Raw genomic sequence first — 18,100 nt, 5'->3', positions numbered from 1 at the left:
TATTGCCACAGCAAATGAACAACTACATAAAAGCAAATTAATTTCGGCAGTGGCTACAAATTTGAGGTGTTTGCTACATCCAAAAACACCTGTCGTTCAAAAAGGCCTGGATATAAATACTCTAACCTTTCGACTATTAGGGGAAAACCGATGGTAACAAGTCGACAGGTTTACATATTCAGCTATGAACATTGCATTGTACTGTACTCCGTGCACATTGGCAGGGTAATCGTTCTCATGATATCAGTAGTTGCTATGGTAACCACCGACTACATCCAAGCTTTAACACGTTCCACTCACCAGCAAGGTCGCTCCAAACACATTAGTTCCACGTGACTGGCCGATCAATAATGACTGGGTTTATTTGTCTACTGTCGATTATCATTGGATATGTAAAGGACAGGTATACGTTTGGTAATCACTGATACATTTAATGGCAACATAAACTCTTGGTTAAAGCCTACAGCAGTTTTGGATAGTATACAGCGCTTTTGAGAAACATTTCACTTCTTTGATGTAAAAAGATGTCAGTTTTTATACCCTAAAAATTTAATCTGTCCTGCTCGGACATATTTGCTCTGGATTCTCGGCGATATCTCAAAAACCCAGATGAAATTTTCACATGTTAGTTTTGTTGTATTCAACACTTACATATATTTAAAGGCAGTGGACACTATTGGTAATTAATCAAAATAATTATTAGCATAAAACCTCACTTGGTAATGAGTTAATGGGGAGAGGTTGATAGTATAAAACATTGTGAGAAACGGCTCCCTCTGAAGTGACGTAGTTTTTGAGGAAGAAGTAATTTTCCAGGAATTTGATTGCGAGACCTCAAGTTTAGAATTTGAGGTCTCGAAATCAAGCATCTGAAAGCATACAACTACGTGTGACAATGGTGTTTTTTCTTTCATAGTTATCTCCCAACTTTGACGACCAATCGAGCTCAAATTTTGTTCGCTATTTTATGCATATGTTGAGATACCAAGTGAGAGGACTGGTCTTTGACAATTACCAATAGTGTCCAGTGTCTTTAACACAATCGAACGGTTCCATAAACAGAAGGTTTACTTTGCCTTTAATAATGAGTAATGTGTTCATTAAACATTAACAACTTCAGACACACAACAAGTTGATTGATTGACCAAAAATATGTACTCTAATAAGTGACCTTACTGATTGTGCCTGTAACATAGCTAGGTAATGTGGGAGTATAGTCAATAAAAAATGCAGAAGTCAGAAACGACCTTGTTGTTTTGTCATGTTTTTTTTTTTCTTTTTGTCAATTTTCTGTCATTCACCCCAAAATTGATTTCCAATATCCCCAGTCAGTTGCCCTTGTGATATATGACTTGATATTTATAGCAATTAAGACTTTTGCCAGACTTTCGACTATGAATTCACTGTTGTGATTGGTCTACTCATTCAGGTGTGGGTTGGGGGTGTCTTTATGTATTGGTCTTTTTTACTGTCCCTTGCCTTTTTCTGTTTCTGAGATGTATATTGTCTGGGCATGTGGTTATGATTAAACAGAAATGAATGGCCTCCAAAGGGTTAAAGACAGTGGACACTATTGGTAATTACTCAAAATAATTATTAGCAATAAACCTTACTTGGTAACGAGTAATGGGGAGAGGTTGGTAGTATAAAACATTGTGAGAAACGGCTCCCTCTGAAGTGACGAGAAAGAAGTAATTTTCCAGGAATTTGATTTCGAGACCTCAGATTTAGAATTTGAGGTCTCGAATCAAACATCTGAAAGCACACAACTTCGTGTGACAAGGGTGTTTTTTCTTTCATTATTATCTCGCAACTTCGATGACCGATTGAGCTCAAATTTTCACAGGCTTGTTATTTTATGCACATGTTTAGATACACAAAGTGAGAAGACTGGTCTTAGACAATTACCAATAGTGTCCAGTGTCTTTAAATACGGACTGAGATAATCTCGATATATCAACGGGGAATCAGTATTTGACTTAGAGCTGGTGCGGATGAGTTTCTTGATAACCTCCTCAAGCCGAGGGCGTCGACCTCACTGTATGAAGAAGCCTCCTGCTGGCGATGGTGGTCTAGTTTCAGCCTCCACTGCATGGCCAATGCAGTGGCTTCCTCCTCGTCTCTATTTCCACCCGGAGCCGGCCTCAACCCCTGATTGAGAAAAAATGAAATTTTGAAAATTTTGAATCAATCAAACCATTCCCTTGTGTTATTATTATGATATTTTATGCTGCCATTTCACACAGAACAGAAAAAAATACTTGCAAACAAAAGTTTAGCTACAGGAAAACAAAAAAGTAAACATGTTTTACAGAACTACCTACAGACTAAAATAGCAATTGAGCACTGGTCCTGAATGAAGAAGACTGACAGTAGGTTTGAATACAACAAGGAACAATAGACAAGGGGCTAAATAAAAACTATCTGATCTGTATTCAAAGATTGGTTGCAACTAATCGGGAAAAAACAAACAATTGGATATGTTAAAATTTTTTAGAATAATAATCTAAGTATTTATATTGTGATCTTACACATAAAAGTTACCACAACGCTTTACAACAATAATATACAAGCAATCAACAATTAACATTACATAGGAATGAGAATGAAATAAATAGCCTATAGAGTAAGCAAAATAAGTCTGGTAAAGATGAATTTTAACATATGTTTTGAAATCAGTAAGCAAGGATAGATGTATGAAGAAAGTTGCGTAGTTGATATAAATTGAACATTAAGGCACATGATATCATTAACCAATAACCTTAATTATTTAGTGCCAGTAAATATCAACTATGATGTTCCTAGTACATGAACATTATTACCCCCTAATCACTGGGCCTTTTCATTCCTTAAACCATCTTTGCTTCCTGGGGACTATGCAGCCTGTGCTGCCAATTATGTAGCGCAGCACGTTCAAACAATAATAAATAAACCATCTCCACCTAACATGCCTAATGGTCACCCAATTATCCCTGTGTGAAGAGAAGCAATTATGGTTAATTGTCTTTCCAAGGACACAAATGTCATGACCAAGCTTCTTATCCACACACAGAGTATAGAAATCATTACGTTTAAAAATGCAGTGAAAAAAACAAAATGACAACAATGCATGGGAGAGGAAAGGGTCCATTAACAAGCACGGGTTGTCGGGCATGGATCCCTCGGATATATTGTTTGTACGTAGGGTACATGTACACCTAGGATTAGGAAGGACCTCAAAGATTAGGAAGGACCTCAGCTACATACAACAAACACAATACAATACAATAAACAAACAACATATTAAGACAGTTTAGACAAGCAATAGAATGACAATGGAGAAAATTATGAAATCGATGAATTTAGAAAGAAATACAAAAGATACCACAAAGTTAACACAAAGTGAATCTATTTCATTTTGATCAGGTTTTACGGCAGAAGAATAATAGAAATATTTGTCCCACAGAATTAATGTGGGGGTTTTGGGTTGTTTTTTTTGGGGTTTTTTTTTGGGGGGGGGAGTGAAAAGAACCTTACACAATATGTACAACCATGTCATGTCTACATGCTTCGTTTTTGAAAGGGCAAGGGCACCAAGGCATTTTCTCCTTGGTAAAGAAAGGGCACCCTATGAAGAAATTTCTACTGGAGCATTTCAAGGGCACCAAGACACCAGGGGCATGGAGGATTGCCTTTGTTGCCTCTGTAAAGTATTAGGCCTGCATACCACATAATAATAGGCATTTATAATGCGCCATATCAATCTTAAGAAATATTCAAGGCACACAGACAATGCAAAAAAACAAAATATGTACATATCAATCAATCAATCAATTAATCAATCAATCAATCAATCAATCAATCAATCAGAAAACATTTATTTAGCGTCAATATCAACAAAATCAATGAGCCAAAATCAATCACATATTTAGTGAAAAGAAACTAGAAAGCAAAATAACATAAGGGAAAACATACAGTATTTTTCAATTGAAAGCAACAAAACTATAAATTAAAGAAATACATCTTGAAAAGGTGAGTTTTCAAAGAAACTTTGAACTTGTGTACATCGGAAACATTACAAATAATTAATAAATCTATAACCATGGGATATTCTAAAGACTAGCATTCCTAGGACATGACTTTTACCTTGACACAAGCCGCCTCCGTAGCTTTCAGCGTATTCAACACAGCCTGCATCAAGTTATCTGCATTCTTCATTAAGATGATGTCTGTGGTGTCATCGTTGGGTGTGGCTGTCTTGACGCTGGCGATGATACTAAGCTGTGTGCAGAGAGATGGGATGTTCTCGGCACAGTAGCGGAGATCACTGCCAACTCTGAAAACAATTAAAAACACTGATCATCGTTGGAGTCCAAAGGCTTGAGAAATTCAGGCAATCTGAAATTAGAAATCTGTAATTTCAATTTTCAATGGCAGATGCATTTGGATACAATGTACCAAGCTGAAAGTACAGAATCTTACACTTTAGTGGGATAGTATACACATAATGAATGTTTATGAGTGCAATGGTGCGAATATGTTCATGAGTTGAAAGATGGAATGTTCTATTCAACGAGGCGGAGCCGAGTTGAATGGAACATTCCAGCTTTCAACGAATGAACATATTCGCACCATTGCACGAATGAAAAACATTCATTATTTGTTTTATATAACATCCAAGTAGAACTTTGTCATTTTGATTGAAAGAAACAACTTCCAAAACAAACAATTTCAACTGTAGAAGCCGAATGCTAGTAATTTTACTATGCTTTCTTGCAGTAACACCTGCTGCGTTACCAAAGACACGCGCACGCAGTGATGTTTTTACTCAGCTTTTTCGTTCCATCCGAAAAGTACCATTGCACGCTGGCAGCGTGCCAGCGTGCAATGGTACTTTTCGGATGGAACGAAAAAGCACGGCGAGTGACTCAGCGTGCAATGGTACTTTTATTTGCTATCACGTGACGGACAATCCTCCAATCAAATGGCAAGGATCTGCTTGGGTGTTATATAATTGTTTTTAATTTAACATGGAATTGAAATGTGCATAAAAGGATTAAAACTTCTTAAAAACCGTGCCAGCATGATTTTCCCCTTAATCCTAAAAAGTGACTCCCATTGAGTTTGTAAACAAGTAAGAATACTGTATTGAGATAAACCAGTAAACAGAATGTTTTACAAAGTAGATTTTCCAGAATTCATCAGATTTCTTTACTACCACAGAGTAGTGTTTCAGAATTCAGGAGACTTCTCGATTCTAAAAAGAACTGTCCTGCTATTTAACTACTACTGAGCGGAAGGTAGGAAATCTGCCAGGACTTTAGTGGACCGAGGGGACTTCTCTTTATTAACCTCACTTCAGTGGAGTTCTTAAATGGTCTCAACATTTTGACTAGCTTGCTCTGGTCACCATCAGGAGACAAATAGGAATAGAAACTCCACTGCCTTTTAGTCCCATATGCATGATCTTTGTAAAAAGGGAAAGGCCTGTTCAATGAAATGTTTTGTCAACCTTAATAGCCTAGCTCTTTATCATGGGGTATCATTGATCTGATTGTGTGTAGGACACTGGATTTGGGCAGTGGTCAGGGACATTAAGGGCCACTTCATTGTCCAGAATTGTATTATAATGTACACAGCAGCAGTGTTACTCTGGAAGTCAAGCATCATTGACCGCAACCAAATACTTGGTTGGGGGACCTTTTGTCTCTTGTCCAGTTGGACTAGCAGAACAGGGCCCAATTTCATAGAGCTGCTAAGCACAAAAATTTGCTTAGCATGAAATTTCTTCTTTGATAAAAACAGGATTACCAACCAAATTTGTATTCGTTGCATATTGCTTGTTACTCCTACTCAGCTGTTGCTTGCTTATCCCGAGTATCACATGGAAATTTGGTTGGTAATCCTGTTTTTATCAAGGAAGAAATTTCACGCTTAGCAAATTTGTGTGCTTAGCAGCTCTATGAAATTGGGCCCTGGACAAGACTGGACAAACACACAACCTTCCCATGACATTAAAATTGACCGTGGTTAAGTCTAGTCTACTCCAATTACCCACCAAAACTTTATCTAATAGTGTCCCCAATATTCTTATTATTCTGGTTTAGTTATATTTTACTACAGGCAGAAAAGTACATGTACATTTACAAATTTCAACAATTCATATAGATCAAAATATATTGATATATTCTGTACTCATTAGTTATATACAAACTTACATGAAAAAATCAACAAAATGAACCCCCGAAAAACATGCAGACATTTTTTTAAAGGGCTGGGGAAAAAAGAGGGGAAAAAACCTTCAACAGAGTATTGACAACAACAAAAAGCACACTAATAGAAGATTTAAAAGGGGTCTCTGAAAATACATGATACATGCAAATGAAGCTGTCCCACAAAGAAATCACCCTAATAGTTAAAAGAATAATAACAACTGCTTGTAGTTCTTGATAGTGAATTTTACAACAAGGTATCAATGAGCTTTACATTATTTAGTGCTTCGGTCATTGGCCCAATAACATTCCTAAAATCTTTCTCAGCTCTCTGGGTGTCAAGTATACAGCCCTGGGCTGCCGTCGCGCTCTAAAGACTTTTTCATACACACCCTTGCAGGTACCCATTTTTACCACTGTCTGAAAAAAAAAAAAAAGTTATAGTAAAGTAGCTTGCTCAAGGACACAACTGTCACGACTGGGATTCAAACCCACATTCTGATGACGTAACCACCAGAACTTGAACTCAATACTCTAAACCACTCGGCCATGACACCCATTATGACACCTTTTCTCACCTTTCATTCAGACAGTATTTGGAGATGATTTCAGCGAATCTGAAGATGACTCGACCGTTAGCAGCAATAGCTTTGGATGTGTTGATCATCTCATCTTTAGCCTGGTGCAATAAAAAAGAAAGCAAAATAACTAACGGCAACAAACTTTTTCAAGTTGCCTAACAACTGATTTTGTGCTTACTGTGCAATTTCGATTTCATAGCACACAAAAAGGCATGTTAAAGGAACATTACAGAATTGGTTTTTGCTAACAAAACAGTTGCTGACAGTGTAAGCACTTTAAATGTCATCCACCATACATAAACTGATAAACCTGTAGAAGTTTGAGATCAATTGGCCGTCTTGGTCAGGAGAGAATAGTGAAAAACCGACTACAAATTTTGCATTGCATCGATGGCAAAATAAAAATGAATTAAATGCTCACTGAGCGATAAACTCCAAACGCGAAGTTAGTTTCTTGATTCCTCATCAAATATGACATTTCAGACAGAAATATTTCAAGGAATGTTTCAACTATCATCATCATTAGACCGTGTATGTTTTATGTAAATCTGTGATCTTCACGAGTTTTGTTTCTTACCATTTCTGTAACGTTCCTTTAACCTTTCAGTGAATACTGTATGCAAATGAATGACATAACAATGTAAATTAACGCTGAATGCGTAAGATGCCCGCCTAATTTTCTTGCCAACCTGTCGAAACACCCATAAGCATAAGCAAATTGTTCTGCTACAGTAAGCACCAAAATGTGGTTACCATTAAGCAGCGATATGAAATTGGCCCTTGCTAGCAAGTTACATTCTTGTTCATTTCCTGCGCTTCTTAAAATGCTTATATAAAAATGTAAATCTGTATCTTAATTCAGTCTTTGGACTGCGACAAACAGATGTTTTCTACAATAAACCAGTAATAATTATTTCAACAATCCATTCTCCCTATTCAATCACAGACATTTAATGATTTACTCACAGCTTGATCATTAACTCTACGAGAAAATCTTGCCATGTCGTACATCTGAGCTGAAATCGTCTTGGCAACCCTGACGATAGAATTTGTCTCATCTTCCCATTTCTCCACTTCTCGTTGAAGAACCAATGCTGCTGCCTACATGATTTAAAGAAACAATCAGTCCGTCCTTCATTTGAAAAAAAAAACCTGAACTATGAGAGCTAAGTATGAAAGCTTATATTCATTTTTCTTTGGTTTTAAAAGACCTACTCTGCAAGTTGGGATGTTCCATATGGTTTTATATTCATGTTCTTATGAATATGAGTTTAGTTTTGGGGGGTTTTCTTTCCCTTAAGAAAAAAAAACCTGGAGAAATCACATTCCTGATTACCAGAAAGATATAATAGTGATAATAATTTAATATTTATTTCTATTTTGAATAATCCTCGCTTGTGGAAAAACACCCCAAAACTCTTTTTAAAAAACACAATTTCTACGCCTCAAACCCTTGAACTTAAGTGAACTTCCCATTCATTGTGCAATCCATTCAGCAGCTTACAAATCCCCCAGGCTTTAAAAACCTTTTTCCCCCAAACGTTTTGCTAAAAGCAAGAGAGAAAAGTTGTTTATTTATCCAAGTGAATTTAATTGTGTACATGCAATCCAGGGGAGCAGATGGTCCACTGAACAGGGTATGATCAGCGGAGCGTAAACCATGTTTGAGTATGAACAAATAGTGAAACTACTCAGTTATACAAAAAAGTTCAATTTGTGGGTAATTTACGTGCTGCCTTTAAAGGCACTGTACAAGTTTGGTAATTGTCCAAGACCAGTGTTCTCACCTGGTGTATCCCATCATAAGCATAAAATAACAAGCCTGTGAAAATTTGGGCTCAATCGGTCATCGAAGTTGTGAGAAAATTAGGAAAGAAAAAACACCCTTGTTGGACAAATTTGTGTGCTTTCAGATAGGAATAAAAGACTTCTAGCAAGAATTTTAGTCAGAAATTACCTCTTTCTAAAAAACTACGTTACTTATTTCAGAGGGAGACGTTTCCCACAATGTTTTATACTATCAACAGTTCTCCAATGCTAATTACCAAGTCAGTTTTTAAGTTAATATTTGTTTTGGGTTATTACCATACGTGTACCTTCCCTTTAAAGATTAGAGTTACGTCTACCCATAACAAAGTATGTCACTTTGTGTGGTGGATTCATAACATTATTATTATTTTTTATTTTGCAATATCATTTAACATAATATTTCATACATAAATTATGAACACACTTCTTTGTGACTTTCCTTTCACTCTTTCAGTTTCATTATCGTACAAGTACAATCTGTTTTAGGTAATAAAAAAAAATCACAAATTACACATGTAAACAAGCAATTTTAATGACTTTGGGATGTACCAAGGCAACACAAATCAGCAAGATTAATTTTGTTTGGTGAACAAGACCTATTAGGTTTTTTTTTAATACAGAATTTAGAAAAAACCTGTAAAGGCTAGGCATTTTAGGTTAAAAAGACAGATTCTAAATTGACTCACTGCAATGGATGTGCTGCACTTGCTGTAAGTGTGATTCAAGAAGCTTGCTTCATTCTCCATCTTCGGAGTTGAGAATGTAGGGGTACTGGTTGCTGAACGCTGTACCGGTGTCTTCTGCAACCTGAGTTTCAGAACCAAACAGGTCAAATATTTTTAAAGAAATTTTGCGACACAAAAAAACTAGCACTTTGTTGTTATTATTGTTGTACAATTACTTACCGGGGGCTGACAAATTGAAGTGGGGGGGGGGGGGGGGCTGTTGTAATGATCAAAGCAAACATGTGGATGTATATGGAATTCTATTTCATAGGATAACGGGCTATCCCTCCCAAGAACTGTAGTTCACTAGTATTCATAGAATTCAAATTATATTTCATTCATTCATGTAATTTAAAATAGTGTAAAGGCAGTGCGAACAAGAAACTGCCTCTAGCTACCAGGCAATCTCGGTGGTCTAGTTGGTATGAACCTGCTCTAGAATTGCAAGGGTCATGGGTTCGAATCCCACCCGAGTAATATGCCTGTGGTTTTTTCACAGAACTCGGGAAAGTGCTGAGTTTACATTGCTAACACACATCGATGTATGGGTAAAACCAAAATTATTAACAAATTGTGAACTTACTCTTGCAGTCCCAGTGATCGGGTTCGATACATACTGTAGACAAAACACAAAGGGAATTTTTACATTTTGGTTAATGTAAAACATGGACACTCGATCTTTTTAAGTGGCATGAAAATCTTGTTATTAAGAGTCGCCAATGTTTTAGACCAGAAGCATTTTACGAGATTTGAAGAAGAAAAACTTTCGTCCTGCACACTTAATTTAAGGTTATAAACACATTTTGTGTGTTAGCTTTTGGATGTTTGAAACAAAATTGTAAATGTTTTCACTTCAGCTTTTAAAAGGTAGGCTGTACTTTTGGTAAATACTTCACAAATTAATGACCATAAATACTATAAGAGCAATCCTAAAATGGATTTGTTCTTTAATAGGTAGCCAATGAATGCTGGTGATGAATTTCTAAAAGTCCTGTTTACCTTCTTTGGTCTTCCACCTCTTTTAGGGTCCATGTTTTCTTGGTTCCATCTTGCTCATCTTCGTTCGTCTCTCTTGGATGTCCTCCTGGAGAAGAATGACGACTAGAAGATGAGGCACGCAAGGAGGCACGCCACTGGGGTAGGCGGGAGGGTGAGGCAGGCGATGAACGGAGACCACTCGTCAGTGCAGTGGGAGTGGAATGGTGACGGGGTGCAAAGCCTGGTGTGGTGCCTTCATGGTGACAGTGGAGTGAGGATAGGGTCAGGGGTCAGGGGTTAAGGGAGGGGGTCGGGAGGTTGAGGGGGTCGGGTTGAGGGATAAGGAAGGAGTATTAGGGTGGGAAAGCACAGCAATTTGGTGAGTGTTATAAGTGTTAAATCACGCCATGAATTAAAATGGAAGGTTATAAGCTTGGGGTGGTGCATTGTGTGAGGTTATTTCACAATCATGTAAGGCCGAGAATAAACTATGAATATTAGTAAACTTGCGGGTACAACAATGCGAGTAGTGGCTCTGAAAAGAGCCAGTTTGATCTTGATGTTTCAAACAGTATACTGACTTCCTTCAGGAGAAAGCCTAAAGATGAGCAGAGTGCAGTTATTCATAGTTTATTCTTATCCTTCACACCAATGCAAAGCTTCAAACATCACATATGTATGGTCATTTTGAAATATGTGCATAGATACAATAGGCCAATCACAAGTGCCATTTATAAAAAATTATAATATAAGATTTGCATAGCGCTGGTATCTAGAAAGCAGGCCTGTATGCTTCATTTTTGAAAGGGAAAAGGCACCAAGGCATTTTCTCCTTGGTAGAGGGCACCCTAAAAGGATATTGTAAATTTCTACCGGAGCATTTCAAGGGCACCAAGGCAATGGCCAGGGGGCATGGAGGCAAGTCGCTGTTGTTGCCTCAGTGAAGTATCAGGCCTGAAGATATGACTCCATGTGTGGTGCAGCAATGAAACTGGGATAACATATTAGGGGCCACAAAGGTGTCCAGTGCCTTTAATGCTTGCAATAATGCTTTGTGTTGGCTGCTCCAAAGTTGTGTAATGCACTACCGCCTTGTTTATGGGGAGGTATTTAGCTGGGGTCCTTCAAGGCCAAACTAAAGACTCACTTATTTAGGGAGGCTTTTTACGATCTGTAATTACACTTTTATTGCAATTGTGTGGGTGACAGCTTTTATGATCTGTGTGCAATTTGCTTCTGTGTGTTTTTAAGTCTGTTTTGTAATTGTTTGTTGCAAGTTTTACTGATTGTTATTTGCTGTAACTTTTTACCGGACTTTTGTTGTTTGCTATAACTTTTTAATGGATTTTTGATGTAATTATGCATTTGATTGCTTTCGGATGGATTAATTTTCATAATTTTAATTTTTTTTACTGGTATTGTGTTTTGTTATGCATTCTCGAACAGGTTGGTCCTGGAGAGAGCACAATATAAGTTCAATATATTATTATTATTATTATAATATCTAGAGACTTAGGACTGGACATACCTTGCTTAGGCAATGTCTGAAGGAGGTTGAGCTGTAGTGGAGACAGACCAGTCGTGTCGAGGGGCTTCAAGCTCTCCTCGTAGGCAGACCCTGCCGAGTGGAAGATGGATGCGGGCATCTGCTTGCTGCATCTCAGAGCAGTAGTTACATCTGATGATAGGTGTGGAATTAATAGAATAGTGAACAAATAATAATTGTATTTATAAAGCGCATTTTCTATAGGATACAAAGCACTAGGGGAGAAAGCAACCAAAACCAGCAGAATCAAATACAAATTGCAAAGTTTGATTGAACAGATGTGTTTTTAAGAACAGCTTGAAAAAGTGTGTCTTTATTCAAGTTTGGACTTTAGTGTCTTCTTTAAATGGCTTTCGCAACAAGAAAATATAGTTAAAAGTTTTCTTTAAATGTGTTTCTGAACAACAAACATTTAAATTTGTTGTTTAAACTTACCCAAGCTGTTTTGATTGACACCTCTAAAAATCATATCAAACTGTTTCTTGGTATCAGTTTGCAGTTACAATTAAATATGGATGAATTTTTTCTCTGCATAAAAGTGACTGATTACCTTTGACGGCCGATGACAGAGCATCAGGAATATCGTTCAATCCCGCTATGACTGCCCTGGCATTACACGCCCATTCTCTCTTCACACTGCCAACGTCTGCTCTGGTCATCACAACATTATCTGAAATAAAATCACACATTCTCAAAACTTCAATCTTGTTGCGCATGTTTTTAATAATAGGGACTTTTCGTTTTCGACGACGGATGGTTCTGCGACGGTAAAGATGACATTTGGCGTCATCTGCGCATGCGTCGGCTTTGAGGACGGTCGTCCCTCAATTTCTACGACAGTACTTGGGATGAATCTTAAACGACAACGTTTAGCTGAACAACCGTCGCAGAACCATCCGTCGTTGAAAACGAAAAGTCCCTACTAATAATATGGAGCATTAATAATCAGCTATTGTAAAGGCATTTTTCACTGTGTCAGAAGGCAACCCTACTATATTTTTAGCAGATAAATGGAACCTTGTGTCCAGGATTAAAAAAATTAGTTCAACCCTGCGAAATCAAGGGAGATATTATTATTGTACATTGTGGAATTTTAGTTCAAGATCAGTGGTTTTGTCTGTGCAGAAATTGTTTGCATGCAATCTTTTGCACAATCAGTAGGTCTTGCAGGAATAGTTTGCGCAATTGTTTTTCTTCTTGGTTGAGAAATGTTCATACAAATCAAAGTTATTTCTATTATATACCTGCAAGATTCCTTGCTTGGGTGACAGCTATCGGAGTTAGTCTACACAGAGCATCAACGGCAGCAAACACAGCGATCTTTAAGGGTCCTGCTTGAGCTGATTTCAGAGCCACTGCACAGGCCTGCCGGATGCCTGAAACTGTAGAAGTCAAGTAGTCGGACTGGGTCTGAAACTCATCCAGTAGCTCCAGTCTGGAGGGACCTACAAAGAAAACAGAAGACGATTCAGAATAGTCAACAGCAGGGCTTGCCCTTAAAGACACTGGACACTATTGGTAATTGTCAAAGACCAGTCTTCTCACTTGGTGTATCTCAACATTATGCATAAAATAACAAACCGGTGAAAATATGAGCTCAATTGGTCGTCGGAGTTGCGAGATAACTATGAAAGAAAAAAACACCCTTGACACACAAAGTTGTGTGCTTTCAGATGCTTGATTTCGAGACCTCAAATTCTAATTCTGAGGTCTCGAAAATCAAATTCGTGGAAAATTACGTCTTTCTCGAAAACTATGTTACTTCAGAGGGAGCCGTTTCTCATAATGTTTTATACTATCAACAGCTCCCCATTACTCATAACCAAGTATGTTTTTATGCTAATAATTGTTTTGAGTAATTACCAATAATGTCCACTGCCTTTAACACTAGCCTGGTGTACCTTGTCTAGTAAAAACTGCTACAGGCTAGGAAACACCACCTCTCAACTTGCCCTGTGGGCTACCAGAAACTGTGCAACCTACTTGTTTAAAATGTTCATGTATGTTCCATTCAGATGTGAATAATACAATTTTTAAAGTGTGGTAATTTATTTGTTTGAGTGTAACTTTATTTGCCTATAACACTGGAAATGCCATTGAAAACAACTTATGTTGGTGACATTTCATCAAAAATATCTGGTTCATTTGAGACATTACTTTGTTCTTCAGTGCATGGATTATTTTTATGAAGAAATTCGCCACTTGCTCTGTAAGCAAAGAATGGTGATTGTACGCTCAGAATTTGGCAGTAATCAGAGCCATGAAATTGGGCCATGGGCTGCTGCGTACAATCTTCTTTTTTTTATTATGTTCGTAATGATTTTGCTAAATAAAGATTGATTGAATTGGGTGTGAGAATAAGAATAAACTATAAATAATAGTAAACTTGCATGGACAAGCCGGTTTGGTCTTGACGTTTTAAACAATATACTCTGCTCGTCTTCGGGAGAATTTTCTTTTTTTTTTTAAATATGAGAACGTTTGTTCACCTGAGGCTTGGCTGACTGCCATTGCTGCTCCACTCAGTCTGTCCAGGGGTATAGTCATCTCACCTACAATCTGGTCAATCAGAATAAGCTGCAGCTGTGCCTGTTTAAAAAAATCAATTATTTGGGGTTGAACAAAGATAAATCTACTAGAGCAGGAATAATATAAAACTTAAAGGCACTTAACACTATTGGTAGTTACTCAAAATACATGTTGGCATAGAAACCTACTTGGTAACAAGCAATGGAAAGCTGTTGATAGTATAAAACATTGTGAGAAACGGCTCTCTTTGAAGGAACATATAATAATAATAATAGTAATATAAGCATTTATATAGCGCCCCACAAAGATCGGAGCGCTTTACAAGATAGTTTTGGAGAGAGGTAATTTCTCACTCAGACTCCAGTCTTGAAGCCTTTTAACATTTTTCATGCATTCACGCATGCGTACAGACCCTATTGGTTGGCAAACACCATATGGATGTGCACAATTGTGTCTGCCTCACGCAGCCATAAACCGCATACAATTTTCCCTCATTTTGCCAACCAAAATGTACGTGCAATTTACATCATATGATCGGGTCTATTCTGAAGGTATTTTATTCTTACCTTCGCAGACCATTCTCTCCGCAGCAGGGCAACTCTCTGCAAACTCCTGTTCTTCCGTTCCGATGATGGCTCATCAGTCTGTACCCGGGAGCAGCTGACTACAGCCTCTGACAGGAGATTAGTGAGTCTGGTCACAGACTCACTGCCTTCCTGCAGGGAATCATGGCAGGCCAAGTCTGATGTACAGCTGCAGAGGTCAAAGGTGGAGAATGTTAAATTTTCTAACCAGTGGAATGAATTGTGAATAATTACAATAAAGTTTTAAGAGACAGTGTATTTTTTATTTTGCAGCATAGTTTCGTCGGTAAACTGATCCAAACTTAACACATTGAAAATGCAATCAAAGATATTCAACAAACCTCGCTATGGTATTAACCATGTGACCGATCTTTAGAGCGTAATCTTTCACTCTCTGCACATGCTCAGTGACCTCATCATGGCTGCCCTCCATAGCAACGGTTTCTAAAAAGCTAGTCACATGACTCATTTCCATATTGTAGTCATCAATGATTGAGATGAGTTGCCGCTGTTTGACCGACCAGTCCAGCCAACGTCTTGCTATCAAATCCTCCAGCACCGGCTCACCTGGAAATAAAAAAGAGTGAAAAGTTTAATAATAATGGGCTCTTATATAGCCCTTAATTACACCCCTAGGGGTGTAAGTACTAAGTATTTTGTCCTGCGAGGTATGTGGAGCTACGTTTTGAAGTATGAGACCTAATCCTTTATAGCACAATGTAATGGTTTACAAATAAACCAGGGCACAATATGCTGCCAACCAAACCAGGAACACCGGGGCGGGGGCGAACCCCTTGTCTTTTTGATAAGTACCTTGGGTTCTTTTACATGCATTACACAACACATGGGACCAACGGCTTGACGTCCCATCCGAAGGACGAAGCAATGGTTAAGTGTCTTGCTTAAAAGGACTGGAACTCAAGACTGGGACTCAAACCCACACTCTGCTGAACAGAAACACCAAAGCTTGAGTCCGGTGCTCTTAACCGCTAGGCCAAGACACGACACAATTGAAAATTTAAAATTGTTAAATTTAACATGCTAATTGAAAATAACAGACCTATTGTAGATACCTCAGTAGGTAGAGCCCTGGCCCAGTAATCCAGAGATCCATGGTTCACATCCTACTCTAGCCAATTTTCTTTGAACAACCCAAAATTAATACAAAATTTACTCAGTCAGTTTCCCCTTAAAGGCAGTGCACACTTTTGGTAATTGTCAAAGACCAATCTTCTCACTTGGTGTATCTCAACATATGCATAAAATAACAAACCTGTGAACATTTGAGTTCAATTGGTCGTCGAAGTTGCGAGATATGAATGAAATAAAAAACACCCTTGTCACACGAAGTTGTGTGCGTTTAGATGGTTGATTTCGGGACCTCAAATTCTAAATCTGAGGTCTCGAAATCAAATTCGTAGAAAATTACTTCTTTCTCGAAATCTACGTTACTTCAGACGGAGCTGTTTCTCACATTGTTTTATACTATCAACAGCTTCCCATTACTCGTTACCAAGTAAGGTTTTACGCGAATAATTTTGTTGAGTAATTACCAATAGTGTCCACTGCCTTTAATGATTATATTTTGTACTAGTCCCATTTTTAAATTAAAAACAAACCTGGGTTGATAACTGTTTCATTGGCTGCACTGATCAGGCTGTGCGTTAATTTCGTCCAATCAGAAGCCTCCTTGTGCAGCAGCTGGATTTGTGTGGATGATGCGGACATCTTGGATTGGTTGAGATTGAAGCCAGCTTGAGTTGCCTCGGTAATACCTTGTACCAAATGACATACCTTTTGCACATGCAAGTTCAGTGCATCAATCTGTCACAAATGAAATAAAACAAAACATATTTAGGCTGTCATTCTGATGAAGTGGTATAGCCTCCCATCTATGGGACCCTGGTTCAAATCCCACCAGGGGCACTATGTGAATAAGGTTTCAGTCCTTGCTTGACTGCATGTTTTTTCTGGAATAACTCTGTGGGGTTTTCCTCCCACATCTAAAACTAAAACTTCCTTCCTTGTCTTCTCTCATTGGGGTTCTTGACCAAGCTAGTCCAGTGACTCGGAGGCAATGGTTTAATAGATGTTATTTGCCCGTGTATTGTTTTCACAGACCTCAGGAATTAATTACACATTGGTGTAAGGGTAAACACAAATTATTAAAACTATCCAAAACCCGATGCAAACATAACATCTTGTAAAATATTTTGGAAAAAAACCCTGCAACAACCGACCTCTCTTGGTAGACTCTCAGTGGCCCCGCCCAAAGACGCCTCCATCAAACTGTTGCCCGGCTGCCCCCAACAGCCAATCATCTCCTTCAGGGCGGAGCCTATATCAATGACCAATGAGGTCCAAGCTTCGGCTAGGAGGTTGACGTCCATCTTTGCGGAATCTGTGCCCGATACTGCCAACTTGGACTGCTCCGTCAGAGTTGAGGTATGAGAAATGAGTTGTAATACTTGGGTATCAATTTTCCTGTGAAGGAAAAAAAAAAGTTTCTTACGATAATAAAAGTTGTTCCTTGCTTTATTGATAAATTTGTTTCCGAATCTATTGTACATCTTTTCCAATTCTATGTCATTTTCTTTCTTTTTTCTTTTCTTCAAATTTTATGTCTTTTATCCAATTCTATGCCTTTCCAATTCTATGTTGTTTCCATTTCTACCATCTCTTCCAATTTTCCATCTTTTCTAATAATTTTTCTTTTCCAATTCTCCTTCTTTTCCAATACTACTCCCTTTCCACTTCTGTTTCTTCCAACTCTATGTCTTTCCCAATAATATGTCTTTCCCACTAGGCCCATGTCTTTTTGAATCTATGTCTTTTCTAATTTTATGTCTTTTCCAAGACAAAGAAACATTCAAGAGAACAGATTATCTCTAGGATGTGACTATAGAGATAACTTTATAAACAGTTCGCTATTGTTTCCCCAAAAAACCTCCCCAACGTTAAGCACCCCTCACATTATATAAAAATAATAGCGGCTTCTTATAAAGCGCGCATGTCCGTCACTCAGTGACGCTCATGGCGCTGTAAGTACGTGGGACTACGTTTGAATTATGAGACCTACTCCTTTTACATAGCACTATGTAATGGTTAAGAAGGTGCTGTGGCGCAATATGCTGCCAATCAAACCAGGAACACCGGG

The 18,100-nt window shown here is 38.0% G+C and overlaps 1 protein-coding gene across 2 annotated transcripts in view; it reads right to left on the bottom strand.

Moving 5' to 3' along the window:
- Positions 1-1,859: 1,859 nt before the first annotated feature.
- LOC117294992 overlaps positions 1,860-18,100 on the bottom strand; it is a 28,790-nt gene continuing 12,549 nt past the window's right edge. The window contains exons 15-29 of one of the 2 annotated variants that reach the window (XM_033777554.1): positions 17,184-17,427; positions 16,563-16,767; positions 15,285-15,510; positions 14,926-15,112; positions 14,320-14,419; positions 13,075-13,275; positions 12,381-12,500; positions 11,813-11,962; positions 10,306-10,537; positions 9,890-9,922; positions 9,268-9,388; positions 7,739-7,873; positions 6,770-6,870; positions 4,126-4,315; positions 1,860-2,151 (exon numbers count right to left, since the gene is read on the bottom strand). In XM_033777554.1, coding sequence (XP_033633445.1) covers positions 1,957-2,151; positions 4,126-4,315; positions 6,770-6,870; positions 7,739-7,873; positions 9,268-9,388; positions 9,890-9,922; positions 10,306-10,537; positions 11,813-11,962; positions 12,381-12,500; positions 13,075-13,275; positions 14,320-14,419; positions 14,926-15,112; positions 15,285-15,510; positions 16,563-16,767; positions 17,184-17,427 — 2,440 coding nt within the window. In that variant the 3' untranslated portion in view covers positions 1,860-1,956. The remainder of the gene's footprint in view (positions 2,152-4,125; positions 4,316-6,769; positions 6,871-7,738; positions 7,874-9,267; positions 9,389-9,889; positions 9,923-10,305; positions 10,538-11,812; positions 11,963-12,380; positions 12,501-13,074; positions 13,276-14,319; positions 14,420-14,925; positions 15,113-15,284; positions 15,511-16,562; positions 16,768-17,183; positions 17,428-18,100) is intronic. The other variant, XM_033777555.1, reaches the window with a different exon arrangement.

Source organism: Asterias rubens, chromosome 9 (genome assembly GCF_902459465.1).
Source record: "Asterias rubens chromosome 9, eAstRub1.3, whole genome shotgun sequence".
NCBI lineage: Eukaryota > Metazoa > Echinodermata > Asteroidea > Forcipulatida > Asteriidae > Asterias > Asterias rubens.
This window is presented reverse-complemented; position numbering and strand designations above follow the sequence as displayed.